The sequence below is a fragment of the Ovis aries genome, chromosome 7 (genome assembly GCF_016772045.2).
Source record: "Ovis aries strain OAR_USU_Benz2616 breed Rambouillet chromosome 7, ARS-UI_Ramb_v3.0, whole genome shotgun sequence".
Lineage (NCBI taxonomy): Eukaryota > Metazoa > Chordata > Mammalia > Artiodactyla > Bovidae > Ovis > Ovis aries.
In genome coordinates this window covers 27920857-27939004 of record NC_056060.1, presented here as the reverse complement: position 1 = coordinate 27939004, position 18148 = coordinate 27920857, and the positions used below count along the sequence as shown (strand labels likewise).

General features: G+C 41.7%; 1 protein-coding gene across 4 annotated transcripts in view; it reads right to left on the bottom strand.

Annotated features, from left to right (window-relative positions):
* FMN1 (formin 1) overlaps positions 1-18148 on the bottom strand; it is a 488195-nt gene that overhangs the window by 160008 nt on the left and 310039 nt on the right. For all 4 annotated transcript variants that reach the window (XM_060419038.1, XM_042252230.2, XM_004010422.5 and 1 more), the window contains 4 exons: positions 13042-13103; positions 10818-10906; positions 2528-2657; positions 960-1106 (listed from right to left, as the gene is read on the bottom strand). In XM_060419038.1, the coding sequence (XP_060275021.1) occupies positions 960-1106; positions 2528-2657; positions 10818-10906; positions 13042-13103 (428 nt within the window). The remainder of the gene's footprint in view (positions 1-959; positions 1107-2527; positions 2658-10817; positions 10907-13041; positions 13104-18148) is intronic.

The window sequence follows — 18148 nt, the reverse complement described above, 5'->3', positions numbered from 1 at the left end:
GTTTGATACTGGTGAAATTCTCCTTGTCCCATTCATTTTTAATGGCATCTATAGAAAGAAATGACACTACACTTTTCCTCTGAGGGGGAGAAAACCCAAACAGATAATCCATAAGACCTCTGAGGTAATGGCTAAGACACGCAACCAACCAACCAAAAGACTGTCTCAATATTTTTAGGCATAGAGCCAAAAAAGGAGGAGGAAGGGGAGTGCTAGAGAACCAGGGAGCAGAACAGAAAAACCACCCCTCCCTTCCCACCTCTCAAAAAATGTGTGTTCTTAATGGCATGAAAAACAATCAAGATGGCTTAAAAGGAACACCCTGCCACTTTATGACCCTGGGACTCCAGGGGAGAGCAAGCCCTCCCACAAGGCAGCCTTTGTGTCTTGTTCACGTGGGTCTAACTCTAATTTGCCTGTGTGTTTCCCCTCCCTCCATGCCCCCTCCCTGCCCCCCGACGGGGACGCCTAGCTATGGGCTGCTTGTTTCTAAAGAAAGCTCTGCAGGGGTGTGGAGCCAAATGATAATCAGGCTCAGAGGGGTTGACAGTGGACCCCCCAGTCCAATTGTTGTGGACCAAAGGATAATTCAAACGCTCAGCTCCCTTGGTGATTCAGCATCGCTCCCTACTCAGGGGTGAGTAAATTATAAGTAGCTAAGACCAAATTCAAACAGATTCAAGTCTTGTGCTATAGCTAATACTGTACACTATCTGTTTTATCCTCTCATGGTAGTTCAACATCTAATTGTGTGCTTTCAAGCAAATGAATGTTGGGAATTTTTCATCAAAAGAAGATCAAACATGAAAAACCTGTATTCAAAAGAAAGCAAAGAAAAAAATGTACTGCTAGGAGGAAGACAGAGATGAATGGGACAACTAGGGATACTTTAAAAAAAAATTGAAGGGGTTGGAGGAGAATGATGGCAGATCACAGAAACTCATAGGAAAAATAAGTACCCGACTTTTGACGTCCTTGAGTTTGGGCAGAATTTCTAAGCTATATCCATCTGCTTGTCCCCGAGTCCTATTTCCTCCATTCATATAATTTCCAAAAGCCAGAATGAGAGCTAAAATATCTTTTACACTTTTCATGTGCAGCAAGCCCTGGAAAAAAAAAATTATTATGAAGCTGAAATCCAAATGCACCTATGTTCATTCAACAACAAATGTTCACCAAGCGCCTGATAGTCTGTTTGCTGGCCTGTTACCAATGGGATTTACAATTGGTGAAACAGAAAATACACTTCATTAAGCCATAAGTGTCTTAAAAAATATGTTAACAGCCATCATTTATCATTTCAGTGAATTACAAACTACACATTTTAACACTGAATATTAAATATTACATTTCTATTTGAGCCAATTTTATTTTAAAGGATTCAGAAATTGAAACGAGAGTTGTTACAGTTAGGTTTTGTATTTGATGGCTTCTAAATACAAAAGATTTTAAGATCATTTGAGAATCCGGTTTTGGACACTGTCTCTATATAAACTGCATAGTTAAATGTCGGGTAGATACAACAGCATGCCTATGCTTCCTTATCCCTGGAAATAACCCTCAGAGGTGAACTACAATAATGTATTTTGAGGTCACAGGCTCTGTTTATTAAGCGCTTGCTGATTTGTCTATTAACTTTTACAATTTCAAGCTTCCTGGGGTTTTCTTCAGCTTCCTCTCTCATTTGTTTCACCTCTTTTCTCTCTCATTCATTGGCTCCAAGTGCAAATTTTCAAACTGATACTTTTCTCCCTTCTCTATAATTTCAGTCGACTTTATTTTCCTTTATTTCAGGGTAAAGACAGAAAACCAAGTGCAGCTCCAAGCTGACCTCTGCTCCTGCTTTTTAGGGCATTATCAGAAGGTGCATATTATATACCTTGGTGATATTTATGCTTTCTTTATAGAAATTTTTTATGTTTTAGAAGGGGAAAAAAAATGCCTTCAAATAAGCAACTAAACACTACAGTATTTATGGAGGATCATCATGTGGTTAAGGATGCAGGTCACTGGGAGAAAATGCCAAGCTGGAGAATTTATAAAGAACACCAGCGGGATGAAGCCAACAAAATTTATTGGCCCATCACTCATTGCCATAATCATTTATTTCATTTATCAAGTCTCTGGAATCTTCTTACAATATTTCACTATGTAAACACATTTCAGATGATCCAGTGCATGGTTTAAGGCAAATCTCTTGCAATCTTGGACAGAGTAGAAAACACACTATACTATTAAGGTTGGTTTTAAGTGGCCAGTATGTATATTGGGAGGTATTTGGAATATGTGAGAAATCTGTAGAAGTGTTATTTTTTTCTCCCTCTTTATCCTCTATCAATCTGCATCTCCTTTCATATTCATTCACCTACATGCACACAAAGTTATGGGATAATCGTCACAGGGAAGTACACTATCTTAAGGCAAAAAATTTTCTACAAAGGGACTCAAGGTGATCTTTCCCACTCTCCGCTCCCTCCTCCACCCCCAAGAAAGGCAAAGTTATCCTTGAATTAGGCAGCAAACATACCTTAGAAGCTCGTGTGATGATCTCTACCTTTCGGTGCAAGGCGGTGATACCCTCAGAAAAGACAGATCTGAAGATTATGCACTGGGCACGTTCAGCAAAATTAGGGATCTGGGCTAACTCATGTAAAAATCTGTAAAAATTAAGAATGAATCAGCTGACTTCATATACAGTCACACAGGAAATAAAAAGACAGCAGAAAAAGATTCACCATGAGAGCATTCCTTATTTGACAATGTCAATTGAACCATCATAAAAGGTATCAAATAAGCAAACTCAAGGGATGTGCTCTACTGCGGACAACAAAGCCACTTTTCAAAATGGGTTTCCATATAACACCTCCCACCCATCAGAATGGCTATCATCAAAAAGAATACTAACAAATGTCGACAAAGATGTGGAGAAAGGAGAATTCTCGTACACTGTTGGTAGGAATGCAAATTGTTGCAGCCACTGTGGAAAACAGTATGGCGGTTTCTCAAAAACTTAAATACAGAATTACCTTTTGACCTAGAAATTCCACTCCTGAGTATACATCCAAAAAAACTGAAAATACTAATTTGAAAAAATATATGCACCCCAATGTTCATAGTGGCATTATTTATAACTGCCAAGATATGGAAGCAATCTGTGTTCATGAATAGATACATGGACAAAGAAGATGTACACACAATGGAATGCTATACACATATACACACAATGGAATACTGCTGCTGCTGCTAAGTCGCTTCAGTCGTGTCCGATTGCGCGCAACCCCATAGACGGCAGCCCACCAGGCTCCCCCGTCCCTGGGATTCTCCAGGCAAGAACACTGGAGTGGGTTGCCATTTCCTTCTCCACAATGGAATACTACTCAGCCATAAAAAGAATAAATCTTACCCTCTGCAGCAACATGGATAGACTCAGAGGGTATTATGCTATGGTAAGTGAAATAAATCAAAGAAAGACAAGTACTATATGATATCACTTATACGTGGAATCTAAAAAATATAACCAAATCATAAATATAACCAAAAAGATGCAGATTCACAGATACAGAGAACAAACCAGTGGGGGAGGAGCAATATAGGGCTAGGGGAGTGGAAGGTACAAACGACCGGGTATAAGATAGGCTCAAAGATACACTTTACAACACAGCTACTTTGTGATAGCTGTAAATGGAAAGTAATATTTAAAAACTGTATAGAATTTTTAAAAATTAAAAATATATTAATGGGTTTCTATAATGGTGAACAAACGTATGCTGTATAAGTTAAGAACAGAAAGTTAATGCAAGTATACTGAACCACGTCAAGTTTAATCTATCTCCTGCTTCCCAAATAAGACTAAAGCCCAAATGGGAAGCATTAATCTTTACAGTCTGAAAAAAAAGAAAAGAAAACAACACAATCGACTCCCTTTATAATGCAGTATTCTCTAATGGCGTATTAACATAGGCTAAGTGAAGACGAGGCAAATGTCTACAGGCAAGTGATTAAAAGAAATCTCTTTCTGAAATGAGCTTACTATTATTTTCCTGTTCAATCAATTGTAATAGTCATAATGATTCTATTCTACAGGTGTTTACTTTTCCACATCAACTTACTTACACAGACAAGAGTTCATAGTTCCACGCTTGGAACAAGGCAGGCACCCATTAAGAGAAAACAATCTAAAGTTTCTTAAAAATTACAGCAAGACAGATCTTAAAAGCTAAAGGTGAGTCCTGACCTACACACAGAAGCTCACTGTCTGAGCAGCTGGGCACTGAAGCCCCTTGCAAAATTAAGTTGGAAGAGTTACATATTCTCGAAGCCAACCACCCGAGGAAGGGGTATAAACTAAAATGGATGGAAAGAGTTGGAAATGAATCCACAAGAGGAGAGAATCCACTAACAGCTATTAAATCCATTCTGGGGTTGAAATGATGATTAACTGATAGTTCTGAAAGTCTTAGTCAAATCGTAACATCAATACCTTGACATTTTGTAACCTCTTACCAAGAATACTTTTACATAGGAGCAAAGCTGGAGCCCCCTTTTTTCCATAACCCCCCAACGTTTCTTAGTTAATACTCTGTGCCTCTTTTAGGGACACTTGGGTTTTAATAATAATTCTAATAATCAACTGTTTTTCTTATTCATTCTACAACCAGGTCATAATCCTTTTTCTTTTTAATGGCACTGAGATGAAGCAAAGAATGCTCATAAAAGAAAACATACCTTTGTTTTAAGGTTTTGTAACTTTTGATTATTATGAAAACCATGTGATGGGATATAAAAATGAAAACCCAAAGGAATTCTGAATCAGAACAAGATGAAAAAATTACACACTATATGTAAATTGCTTCTTTGCTAAAATTAGTTTCAAACCACTGATTCATTTATGACTGAAATCAGGGGTATCACCAGTTTTCACAAACGCGAGCAGTAAAAAGCTTGTGGGCCGGGAGGCACCTGGTCCTGTAAGTGAATCTTGGGAAGTCTGACATATTCAAATGCTGCCGAATAGCACCCTGCATTTCTCCCTTTCCAAATACAACCATGAAACACTACTCCCAAAGTAGGACCTATATCCCAGAGAAGGTACACTTCCTTGTTTAAGTGGACACAGTGAGTGAAGAACTGATGGTAAGACTATACAGATCAACACCCCAGCTTACCAGCAAGGACTTAGAAGAGAAGAAGGAAATGCTGGATAAACAATCATTCATAACTAGTGTCCAGAAAGGAGGTTTAGGATCCACAGAAGGAGATAAGCCCATAGCCTCAACTAATTTGTGTTACCCAGGAAAAAAATGAAATAGAACTATAAGGTTCCCTGGGCTCAAAGCTTTACTGGAATTAGGGTTGGCACTAGGAAGGCTCTCAGAGAACCTTAAAGACCCAATGTGTATGGAGAAGGGGCCAAAACACATATCCAGAGTTGAGTCAGGAAAGGAATTCAGAAATTTCACATTACTTTTAGATTGGACTCTAGGAAATGTGTCACCAAAAATACTATAGCATCAGTCACCAAGAATTTTACTGTTTTTAGATGAAGCGTTTACAGTGTGCCAGGCACCATGCTAAGACCTGAGAACCTAATTTAACTTATATATAATTGCTTCTCGATCACCTGAGAAATAAATCCACAATTACCATGGAGTTTGATGAGCGATCTTGGTGATGGGACCTAGAACAGGAGCTATGGATGCCACATGCAGGGCATTGCACTCAGAGCCCTGGAAGGACCACGTCAGCCCAGATCTCTCGGAGCCCTCTGGTGCTTGCGCAGGCCGTGTGTGAGAAATTGCCAGTGAGAGCCTAGATAGGCTGCCTGACATTCATGGGCAAAGGTGAGAAGGAGCTGAAATGGAGCTTCATGTTCTAAAACACAGATTTCAAGCTTTTTCTGAATGAATGAATGATTGGAAACAGAAGAGTGACACTTCCAGCTTCTTGTTTTAGAAAATTGTCCTGGCAAGGCTTGGATGATTGACTAGAGGCTATAGTGGATCTGAGGCTGGGGATAGCTGGAATATTCTAATGGTAGGTGAGAGGGTCACCAGTGTGGATGTACAGGGGCAAACAGTTAGAAAGCAATTGAGGTGGCCAGACCCAGAGAAGCTGACCCAGCCCGTGAGATATTGAGAAGAGTCCAGAATGATTTGTGGGTTTGGGGCCTGGTCACCTAGCAGAAGGTGAAGATAAATAGTAGAGTAGCAAATATGGGAAAAATGAAAACTTGAGGAAAGCACCATTTCCCGTTTATCTGAGAAAGTACCAGAAGCATGTGCTGTGCTGTGCTTAGTCATTCAGTCGTGTCCGACTCTTTGTGACCCCATGGATTGTAGCCCACCAGGCTCCTCTGTCCATGGGAATTCGCCAGGCAAGAATACTGGAGTTAGTTGCCACGCTCTCCTCCAGGGTATCTTCCCAACTAAGGGATCGAACCCAGGTTGCCTGCCTTGCAGGAGGATTCTTTACTGTCTGAGCCACCAGGGAATGTTACCTCAAAGGCTATGAAATGTCTAACATCTTATCCCCTCTTCTCAACTGGGTTTTATACTCTACCCATAAGGGAAGGGATAAGCACTCTTTTACCCATCCCCAAGGAGGGCGTCTTGGGCATTATTAGCTCATGATACTCATGAATATTTATCGACTGATTTCCTTTAGGACTAGTCTATGCTAGGGCCATAGATAGGAAGGACAAAATATCCCCAAAGAGCCACAGACTAGGGACTTTCCCCTTCTGTCCTTAAGGCCAGATGGTCTTGCCAGGGTGGACTGTAACTAGAGTCTGTATACAGGAGAGATATTCTGCACCTCACAGAGAATGGGTCACACATGAACAGCAGTAACTCAGCTCATAGCAGGAATGACGCAACAGGCCCACTGTTTTCAAGGGATTAATATTTGGTTAATGATCCCTCGGAACCCTGAATGATAACATTTCTGTCTGTGCATGTTGTAACCTATGTTCCTCCACAGGAGAAGATGCTAACAGAGCCTTGTTTCAAAAAGTCAATGTGTCTTCATTTGGGGAGGCAGGAGGGCAAGGCAGCTATGGGCATAAGCGAAAAGTGAAAGTCGCTCGGTCATGTCCAACTCTTTGTACTATACAGTCCATGGAATTCTCTAGGCCAGAATACTGGAGTGGGTAGCCTTTCCCTTCTCCAGGGGATCTTCCCAACCCAGGGATCGAACCCAGGTCTCCTGCATTGCAGGCAGATTCTTTACCAGCTGAACCACAGGGAAGCCCAAGAATACTGGAGTGGGTAGCCTAATCCCTTCTCCAGGGGATCTTCCTGACTCAGGAATTGAACTGGGGTCTCCTGCATTGCAGGTGGATTCTTTACCAACTGAGCTATCAGGGAAGCCCATAAGTAGAGCATCCCAATAGGCTATAATATATGGTATCCTCACTTCAGCCCAGAAAAAGCACACACCAGGCCTAATCAAATGCAAGAGAAGCTCCCAATGCCTCACTACCACCCCAAGCAGAGTGTGAACAGAGTTGAGGACCATCGCTGGAGAGAGTGGTTCTCAGAGAGCCTAGTCCCAAGCAGATGACATCTCTGTGGGAAATGGCTTCCTACATCTGGCCCCATGTTCAAGAAAGCTGATGAGGTGAGTGATGAAGCCAGGCTCTCCAGACTCGAATTTATGGGACTGGGCACCACAGGAATCTTAGGAAACTGCAATGTTGAAACTATAAATGATTCATATTTTCCAGTATGTAAAACATGCTTATAGTCAACTCACTTGGAGCTAATGGCAAGTAAGTGGCCAAAAAATCAGACTCTGGCATAAATCAAACAAATACTGTGCTGTGCAGGAGGTTGGGAGCAAAGGTGAAATTCACTTAGGGCTGGAGGCCCTACCTCTCTGGGCCTCACCCTCTAGCAACTGAGTCCAAATACATCATCAGGACAATATGACCATCTTCTCTGCTGTCAGTAAGAGCTTAGCATGATAAGGAAGCCATTAAAATGACCACTTACAAACTTTAAAAATGCCCTTCATCTACGTCTTTGTTTCTGCCTTGGAAATAGGTTCATCTGTACCATTTTTCTAGATTCCACTTGTGTGTATTGATATATTTGCTTTTCTCTTTCAGACTTACTTCACTCTGGGTGATAATATTCCAGTAAAAATTTTTTTAATAAATTAAAATAATAAAAATGCTCTTCTATCCAGATCCTCAGTAGAGAAAGCAAGAACAAGAAGTCATTTTGTTAATTACCTGCTACCATTACTTTTTGTCTTGGCAATTAATCTTGTAAAATAATACCAAAAAGGCATTAACACAGAAGGAAAAGGGGACCCCTTCCAGGAGCCACACCCACTGTTCATTTCACCAGGTTGGCATTCCTATAGCTTAGAGCAGGGGTTGGTGAATTATAGACCCCAGGCCAAATTCAGCCCATCACTTGTTTTTGTATGGTCCATCAGCTAAGAATGGTTTTCACATTTTTAAATGGTTGGGGATAAGTGAACAGAGGATAATATTTTATGACGTGTAAAAATGATATGAAATTCAAATTTCAGCATCCATAAATAAAATGTTATTGGCGCACAGGCACGTCCATCATCTATGGCTGCTTCTGGACTACAACGGTAGACTTGAATAGTTCCAACAGACTGTAATGGCCCACCAAGCCTAAAGTACTTACTGCCAGGTCCTTTATAGGGAAAGTTTTCCAACTTTGAGCTTAGAAGATCATTGCTTAATGTGGTATAGTTAGCACTACCCAAATGCTTAATCACATGATGCAAAGAGCCAACTCCCTGGATAAGACCCTGATGCTGGGAAAGATTGAAGGCAAAAGGAGAAGGAGGGCCACAGGATGAGATGGCTAAATAGCATCACTGACTCAATGCACATGAATCTGAGCAAACTCTGGGAGATAATGGAGGACACAGGAGACCTGCATGCTGCAGTCCACAGGGTCCCAGAGTCGGACATGATTTAGCAACTGAATAAGAACAACAAATGTTTGATATGTCCTACTGTCCCTATTATGGACTGAATGTTTGTGTCCCCCCAAACCCATATGTTGAAATCCTGACCCTCAATGTGATAGTATTAAGGAGTAGGGATTTTGGGCAGTAATGAGTACATGAGGGTTAATCCCTCATGAGTGGGGTTAGTTCCCTGCAGAAAAGAGACACAAGAGCTTCTTTCCTCTCTCTGCTCTCTGCCATGTGAAGATATAAAGAGACGCTGGCAGTTCACAGCATGCAAGAGCATTCTCACTAGAACCCAGCCATGGCTGCAGCTGGATCTCAGACTTCCGGCTTCAGCAACTGTGAGATAAACATTTTTGTTGTTGGCAAGTCACCCAGTTGAAGGTATCTTGTTAGAGCTGACTTAAGTCAGTCCTCAAATATTTCCATGGCTTTGTGCCTAAATATCCGTTATTAGTCTTTTCATTTTCAGTCATTAGCTCCTTAATGGAAATTAACTCATTATATTAGAAAGCATGACATGGGATTGACTGTGTGATGGGTAAGGGGTAGCATTGGTAAGGATGGGGACTCAGGGTGATGGAACTGAAGGGCAGGGGAGCCCACTGAGTCACAAAATTCCTAGGCTTCATGAACTAACTTTGGGTGTGTTTTGGGGGGAGAGTCCTGGCATATGCTCCACATGAGAGCCAATCATTGAAGTGTCCCCAAATTACCATAAAGGTTTGTCAGTAACTGAGTAAACCTAAAAATCCCCCACCCAGTCACTGGGAGACAATCTTTGGACCTTGGAATCTAAAGGAAGTGGGGCATTTTAGAGGAACCAAGGGCAAGGTATGAAGGTTTCAGGACAAGCTGTTCACCTGTCTCTGGGGCTGACTTATAACCCTGATGGTGGTTTAATCATCAAGTCATGTCCAGCTCTTTGTGACCCCATGGACTGTAGCTCACCAGGCTCCTCTGTCCATGGGATTTCCCAGTAAGAATACTGGAGTGGGTTGCCATTTCTTTCTCTAGGGGATCTTCCCCAGCCAGAGATCGAACCTGGGTCTCCTGTATTACAGGTGGATTCTTTACCAACTGAGCCACCAGGGAAGTCCCACTTACCCTAAACTCGATCAATTTCCTCTGTTTCCTATCCCTCCCCTCACCTCCAAGCTGAGAAGGGTACCCTGCCTTGGGCAGGAAGCCCTCAAAGGAGCAACAGGCAAAGGAACCCTCGTCCACTCAGGACCCACATTCTCAGAGTTCTAGGTGGACCTGGGGGGCTGTAGATCCCAAGAGCCCAGCGAAGAACAAGAGTGTGTGGAACACCTCAAACTACAGAGCAGACATCTCTAAACAGTGACTGGAGAGCAGCGTAAGCACGTGCAAATGAAGGATGAAAAGTCACAGTGAAATTGGGCAGAGCAGGTGGAGAGTGTGGGGAGAAAGCTGGCACACGCAGGCAACATTTACTGGATACGATATTTAGGAAAATCAATTTAAATCCTGTGACTCTGACATCATCTCTTTCAACTGCATCAGCAGAACCTTAAACGGAGCAGTAACTTCTTCCTTCCTCAGTTACCCTTTTGGCCAGAATGTTTAGTCTAGGAGGAATTAACGATTTGCTAGGACAAGTAAAGGGGAGTCATGAGGGGTGGGGTGAGGGCTTGAGACATGCTACCCAGCAGCACAAATCTCCCGGCTGCCTTTCCCGGCAGTCAGGTCATCCTGCTGCATGCAATAGGTCACGGGAATGACGCTGCTGTGACTGAGCTTGGCACAGCTTAGATGTGGTTATTCGGAGCTGGAGGCAGGAAGACAGGGAAGGCCCTTCTCCTTTTATTAACAGAAAAGTGTTCAAGCATCCTTACTGCTCAGGTTTATCCAGCAGCTTCAATTCTTCCTCTTTGGATGTCTCATAATACTTTCTTATTTTAACGAGTTCATCCTCTTGGGCTCTCTGTGTTGAAATAGAAGGAAAACACACACAAAAATGAGCAGTGAGAATCTGTCTAAAGCAATACATCTCATAGTATGGTCTCTGGACCATCAGCATCACCTGTCACTAATTAGAAACACCAGCTGCAATTGTTGGCCCTATCATGGGCATAGGGCTTCCCAGGTGGCTCAGTGGTTTAAAAAAAAAAAAAAATTTGCCTGCCAATGCTGGAGATGCAGGTTCAATTCCTGGGTTATGAAGATCCCCTGGAAGAGGAGATGGCAACCTACTCCAGTATTCTTGCCTGAAGAATTCCATGGACAGAGGAGCCTAGTGGGCTACAGTCCATGGGGTCTCAAAGAGTCAGACATGACTTAGTGCAACTGAGCACACCTTGGACATACTTTATGCAGGAAGCAGGGCCAACACTCTTAAGAGGGGTTCAGAGAGCCCTCCAGGTGATTCTCAGGCTAACGTTTGAAAATCACTGGCTAAAACCCAATGGTCAAATAAGTAACCTGAGCTGGATATACAAGTCAGGAATTTAATTGCTACCTTAAATGCCTAGTGTCTTTCCCTATAAGATTGGATATGGTTCAAGCTCTCCTTAGTATTTGCTTCCTCATCCTCAAAACAGCCCTCCTAACTTACATAGGATCCTGATTTTTAAATTTCTGGTCAGCAGGCTCTCTCTGACTTTTCTAAGTATTTGCTGTCTGCACTACTTACTTTGCCATTTGGTCTCATACTTTCTCAATTTATCCACCTATGTCAGTTATATGCAGCTTACTGCTACTGTAAGCTAACAAGTACCCACCACATGCACAGTCCTGAGCCTGAGCCAACAACTAAAAGCCCCTAAAAGGCATTTTGCCTTTTATGAAGTCCTCCAACATCAAGCATTGCATCCTTGTGTTATAGATGACTCCACTGAGGCTTAGACTAACTACCTGGTAAAGAGCTTGACGTGAAACATCTTTCTTCCATAATTCCATGCTGCCCTCCAGGTATTCCACACATGTGCCAGGATGGCCTAGGATTCATACATCTTCTTATTTATTAATGAAAGCCTTCCTAATAGAAACATGGGACATTCCCACCCATCATATTATACTGATACTAAACAGTTCTTGATATACCAAAAGGATGTAAATTGGAAATCCTGCTAGACTGGATTATCACACTATGGAAATTTTCTGAGAGGTTTAAAGTCCCTGGGAATCGAAGTATTGAATCATTTTTTGAGCTTGGTAACCAAAGCATGCTATAGAGCTCTGGGAAATAGCATCACTCAGTAAAGAAGAATCTGGTTCAATCTATATATTCAAATCTAACAGGAGTCAGTGAACCAGAGCAGTTAACAGTTATGGGAACTGGGACTCTCCTGTGTCATATTCTCAAGAAAGCCTGTCAATTACTCTGGTTATTTACACATATAATCACCATTGAAAGACCATATATGTATACAGTGTTGCTCATTTTCAAAATACAGTGCTACTGCTATATATATCGAGCTCTATTTTAATAGTCACAGAAATCATGTAGAGCCTATTATAATCCCCATTGTACTGAGGATCCAACAGGTTTAGGAGTTTAACTGACTCAAGGCCACTCAGTTGTCCATGACAGAGCTGGATCTCAAACCTGAATATCTCATTCTAAATTCAAAACACACACTCACCATCCGACACTATTTCCCACATTCAATGCCATCAGCTTACTTGGACTAAAAGTAATCATCCAAGCTGGAGACAACATCCCCATTCCTCAGAAGATAACACTGGTTATACACCAATATTAAGCTGGTAACTTAGCTTCATTCACTCTGATTGCAAATCACAGGACTGCGTTCTGTGGCACAGATGTGGCCTCCCCATTGAACCACCTTGTCCTGTAAAAGAAATCTACTAACCCAGATACCACAGTGCGGGGGAGGGACGTCAAGGACCTAGTGTTTCCTTATGTGTACTCTCATTTGAGCTTGCTTTTCTGTACCTTACTCTCTTCCACGCAATGTCAAAATTCCCACCATCAAAGAATATGAATGGATCAGTGGTTTTTTGGGTGGGAAGAGTCACATACAATGATTTTTTAGACATTAACATATTTTTTTAAAGTCACTTAAGATACAGAAATCTGGAAACTCTGATACTCACGTTTTCATATAAGGCTGCCAGGGTTTCCAGATCAACCACAGAATCGTCCACGTTAAAAATGGCTGCCGAGCACCCAAAGAGAAAGAGAAAGGATAAGAGGTTAGAGCGGACTCTGCTGCACTAACATTTGCTCCATGTCCAGCTACCAAGCAATGTAAACGTTTGCCCTCTCTCACACAGGGTGTCTTCTGACATGCTCTTGCCCCCTTTCCTTCTGCACCAGGAGGGCCCTGTGAAAGAAACCAAAATGGTTCTGATTGCTGGCCTAAGCCTTGGCCCTGCCTGGTTTAATTCCTCAAGCTCTGCATCCTTTCTGCAGTTTAATTTAGGCTCCGCAGGAGAAGTGTTTGTGTTTTAAAACTAAATCAGTTAGTAGGTTTGAAACACAATTTTAAATCTTTCTTCCCGCCTGGTAATTGAAGAGATTTAATACCTAATGCACCAGAACTGACGCTTGCCCATTACCAGGAAGAGGGAGAGAAAAAAGACGATGTTGGCAAATTAAATGAATTCAGGCATGTGATTTCAAGCACCCTTCCATGGCTGCTGCAAACATCTTGTTTGGATTAAAAAGACAAGAAAAAGCAATAATTGCATCAATGGCAAATTAAGATTATGGAAACCTCCCATGAGCAAGTCTTAAGGCAAGTTCTCATTCCCATGGTTTTATTTGGATTCTACTTGTTGTTCTGTATCTTAAATAAGTCATTTAGCTGTTAACTAATATGCCTGTGATTTCATCTAAAGAGATTCCTTCCCATATATACCAGCATACAAACATGGAGATTTTAAAGCCTTAATGGATTTGGCAATCAAAGTACTTGAAATAGGCAGCTCCACATCTTTAAATAATTATTCAAAACTAATAAGGTTTGTTCCCTCAACCCTACCACCCTTCTCTGACTTTACATTGTGAAATTAACCAGCATGCTAGTAAATTTTCTCCGTGGCAGGCTAATTAATTTTATTAAACCAACCAGTGATATTTAGAATGCCTTAAAATTCTGCTCATCAACCATTACTCTGTTGGTTGGCATTACACCATGGTTTTGGAAAAGGTAGGGATCAAGGTAAAGGGCAGGTTGCTTTCAAATTGTTTTGCTTCTTCTGTGGTTTAGAATTGTATGAACCCCTTCATACAATTTTAATAAACTTAATTAACTGAGCTAAGATCATGTAACTTCACAGAATACTGAGAAATGTACTTAAAATTCCTTCACAGGGCACCTTCTCTAATTCAGGAGTTAATCAGCAAGCTGTTCCTCAGCTACATGGAGCGGTGAGAAAAGAAGTGATTAACAGGCAAGTGACAAAGTCAGTCATCTCAGACTCCACCAAGACAAAAGAAAATTACACTCCTGAAGAGGCCAATCTAAAACCACAGAAGAAGAATGTCCTTTGGGGAAAAAAAGAAAGAATTCACCTTCCCAGGACTGTTATACTATGCATGGAGATAAGATGATTTTGCTAACTTATTAGAAGGACCAGGCATTTTTAAATGTCTGATACTTGAAGGAAACAAAAAAGAGCCAGGAACAATGTCTATTTCATGTAAATTCTAACAGTTTCCTATAAAAATCAGCCAATGAAAATGCAGTAGGACAAGGCAAAATTCTAAAAATAATTTATCAGAGATGTTCATTTCTAAACTAGGTACTACATATAACTGCAAGCTTACATATAATCAAGTGATCTTAACTAATGGGAAAGAGAAAGATCTGTTGGCTTCCTTTCCTGGTGAGTAAATATTTGAGTTTCAGAAGTTAATCAGTCTGGGTCCCAGGTATACAGTTTGATGGGTTATATCCTCAGCCAATTCCCCTCCAGTGTGCTAGGAAATGGAGGAAAACACGTAGGGAGGACGGGACTGGAGAATGGGCGTGGGCTCTGGCGACATTCATTTATTCATTCACCCAGCCCTTGAATAAATATTTGTTGAATGTGCACCCAGTTCTAGAAACTGTTCTAAAATACTGTGATTATATAAATCAAATGTGTCTAAGACATTGAAGGCACTTGGTCTCATGAGACTTATACTCCAGCTTAGGGGATAGAAAATAAACAAGTAAATAGTTACAGATAATGATGTAAAGAAAGAGTAGAGCAATAAGCAACCTTAGAGAGGCCGATGGATGAAGGCTTCTTTGAAGAGGTGATATTTAAGCTAAGAGCTGAGCAGGTCAAATTCTATGAGTGTCTGGGGGAATAGCCTTCCAGTGAGAGGTAAGGACAGAAAGAGGTTTCTTATCTTGATGAAGGAATACGCTCAAGATTCAGAAAAAGACCAAGATGACTATTATGGATGGAAGCAAAACTTACTACATGATCCTGGCATATTCAGTTCTATTAGGTTCAGCGTACTGACTCCAGTATTCTTGCCTGGGAAATCCCCTGGACAGAGAAGCCTGGCAGGCTGCAATCCATGAGGTCACACAGAATCGGATATAACTGAGCACACACACACATTCACGCTGCTGCTAAGTCGCTTCAGTCATGTCCGACTCTGTGCAACCCCACAGATGGCAGCCCACCAGGCTCCCCCATCCCTGGGATTCTCCAGACAAGAACTGGAGTGGGGTGCCACTGCCTTCTCTGACACACATTCACAGGATGGGTCTAATTTCACTTACTGAAAACATTAAAACAAGATGCACGCTCAACCGAGCTCATAGAACATTACGAGAAATCAAAATAGTACCTACAAATAGTGACTATTGTGATGTTAACTATACACACTGTACATGTTTTAATGCTTGATAATGCCTTATCTGCTTTAACATCTGGAAAGAATTAGAGAAAGAAAATTTTACACTTTCTAGAATACTTGAGTGTTTCTGGTAGGAGCAGTTGCTATTTAAAACCTTTTGGTCCTTTAAAACCCCACTCAAGGCCCACCTTCAGAAGTGTTAATAGAAAAGGTATATGTGTGAATAACCCTAATTATGAAAAATAATGTATTGAACGACTTAAGGGAAATAAAAGATAACTTCGGGTCCATTTGGCCTTCTTTGGTGGCTCAGACAGAAAAGAAATGGTCTGCAATGTGGGAGACCTTGGTTTGATCCCTGGGTTGGGAAGATACCCTGGAGAAGGGAATGGCTACCCATTCCAGTGTTCTTGTCTGGAGAATTCCATGGATAGCCTGTAGCCTGGAGGGCTACAGTCCACGGGGTTGACCAAGAGTTGGACATGACTGAGTGACTGACACTTTCACTTTTCAGGTCTATTTAGAACGCTAACCTAATCTTAATTTCTCATTTCCATCTTTCCCATCAAAGCACTTTTCTTCATACCACCCAAGTTATTATTTTTTTAATCAAAAATTTACTTTGATGTTTGAAATACCTCAGATGTCTTTCCTTTAAATATTGGGTAAAGTCCAGCCACCTAGGCCTAATTTTTAGGTCCATTCCTTTCCTGGTGCTGAGTGACACTTCCAATCTCATCCTTTACCATTTCCACTGTTCCCAGGCCCCCTGAGCTCCAGCCACACACCTCTCTACTCCTGAACATTCCATGGTTTTCTCCCTTCCTGCCCCTCACCCTCCTAGGCCTTGGTGAAAAGTTTCCTCCCCTGGAAAGATGCTCCTTGACCTTTGGATCATTAAGTACTGATTCTTTACCTCTTCCACGGCACCACTCATATTTTATATTGGGTAAAAGAGTCTATTTTAAGAAGCCGTAAGTTGCTTAACACTGGATCGTGGAAGGTCTGTAGTCAGGGATCATTTCTACACATCTTGATAATCCCAGCATCCAGCATAGTCCTGGGGGTAGTAACAGGAATAAGATAAATGTCTATAGATAAGACAGGTGTCCCAGAAATCCCAAAGAGTGAATCTTGCTGCTATGTGTCAGGAAAGTTCCTCGATAAAGACAGCATGGGGTTTTGAAAAAGAAAAACATAAGACTTTTAAAAGGGATAGGACTGACGAATAAAAACAATATAATATGCATATCTGAATTAAGGTTGTTTGCCCACCCTTGTTTGTTTCCATTTAAAAACTAAGTATGGTGAGTAAAGCTGTACAATCATGCCCCATCCACATACTCAGTACAGATACAACGCTGGCCTGAATACTCCATACCTCAAAATCACTAAATTTTACAAGCACATCTTCTCATTTTAAAGGAAGGAATAACGAAACCATCTTTCCTCTCATTCTTAACCTTCAAAGATGTTTTAGACAGTGGTATCACCATAGGCAAAAAGCTATGAGTGGAAATCCAACTGTTATACTGCTTTAGGCAGACAGCTAAAGCACCCATTTATTAATCATCATGAATCAAGCCAAGTCCATTCCAAGCACTCATAATCTGTAAATGGACAAGTGCCAGTGAATGTCAATGGGAAAGATGTGAGGCATTCCCAGGATGAAGAAGCAGACACATAGAGGCTCAGAGAACACACAGGCAACGGTGGAGAGCCCAAGTCTGGCTTGAAGAAAGTATTCCTTACATACAGTTAGGAGCAAGGTCCTGTGGAATCCTGAAGGCCAAGGTCAAGAGCCTGTGGTACACCACAGGGAGGCCATGAGCACTGATGAGCAGGTGAGGCAGTGGGACAAAGTTCTAGTACACAGGATAGAGCAGAATTTGGAAAGAATGGTTTAGAACTTAGCTCAGCATGGCAGAGATAGTGAAAGCTAGAGTACTGTGGACAGAAAGAACAGAACAGGAGAGAAAGACTGCAGAGCCCTGGGGAGTGCTGCCATCAACTGAGCCCAGGGAAGCAAGTCTGGTGTCAAATCAGCCTGAGGTTTTCCATCTAGGTGTGGAGGGAGGGCTTGGGCCACCACGAAATAGGCAGAGGAGCTGACAAGGTGGATATGTCTGATGCTGTCCCCTTAGGACCCGGGGGAGCAGTCGGGGAGAGGAAGAAATCGATGGAGAGGTTAATTTAGGCTCAGTGCCAAGTATTCCGCTGAGGTTTCTCCTCTTCCACAAGGGGAGCTTAAAACTGAAAAAGTAAAATAAAGTTCAGAGGTGGAAGCAGCACTGAAACCAGATCATCTGGTTGAGCCTAGGAACTTCAGAAATTAAACACTTTCTATTATTTCTATTTTACAGGGTGGCCACGGAAGGTTAGGCTATTGGCCAAAGGGGT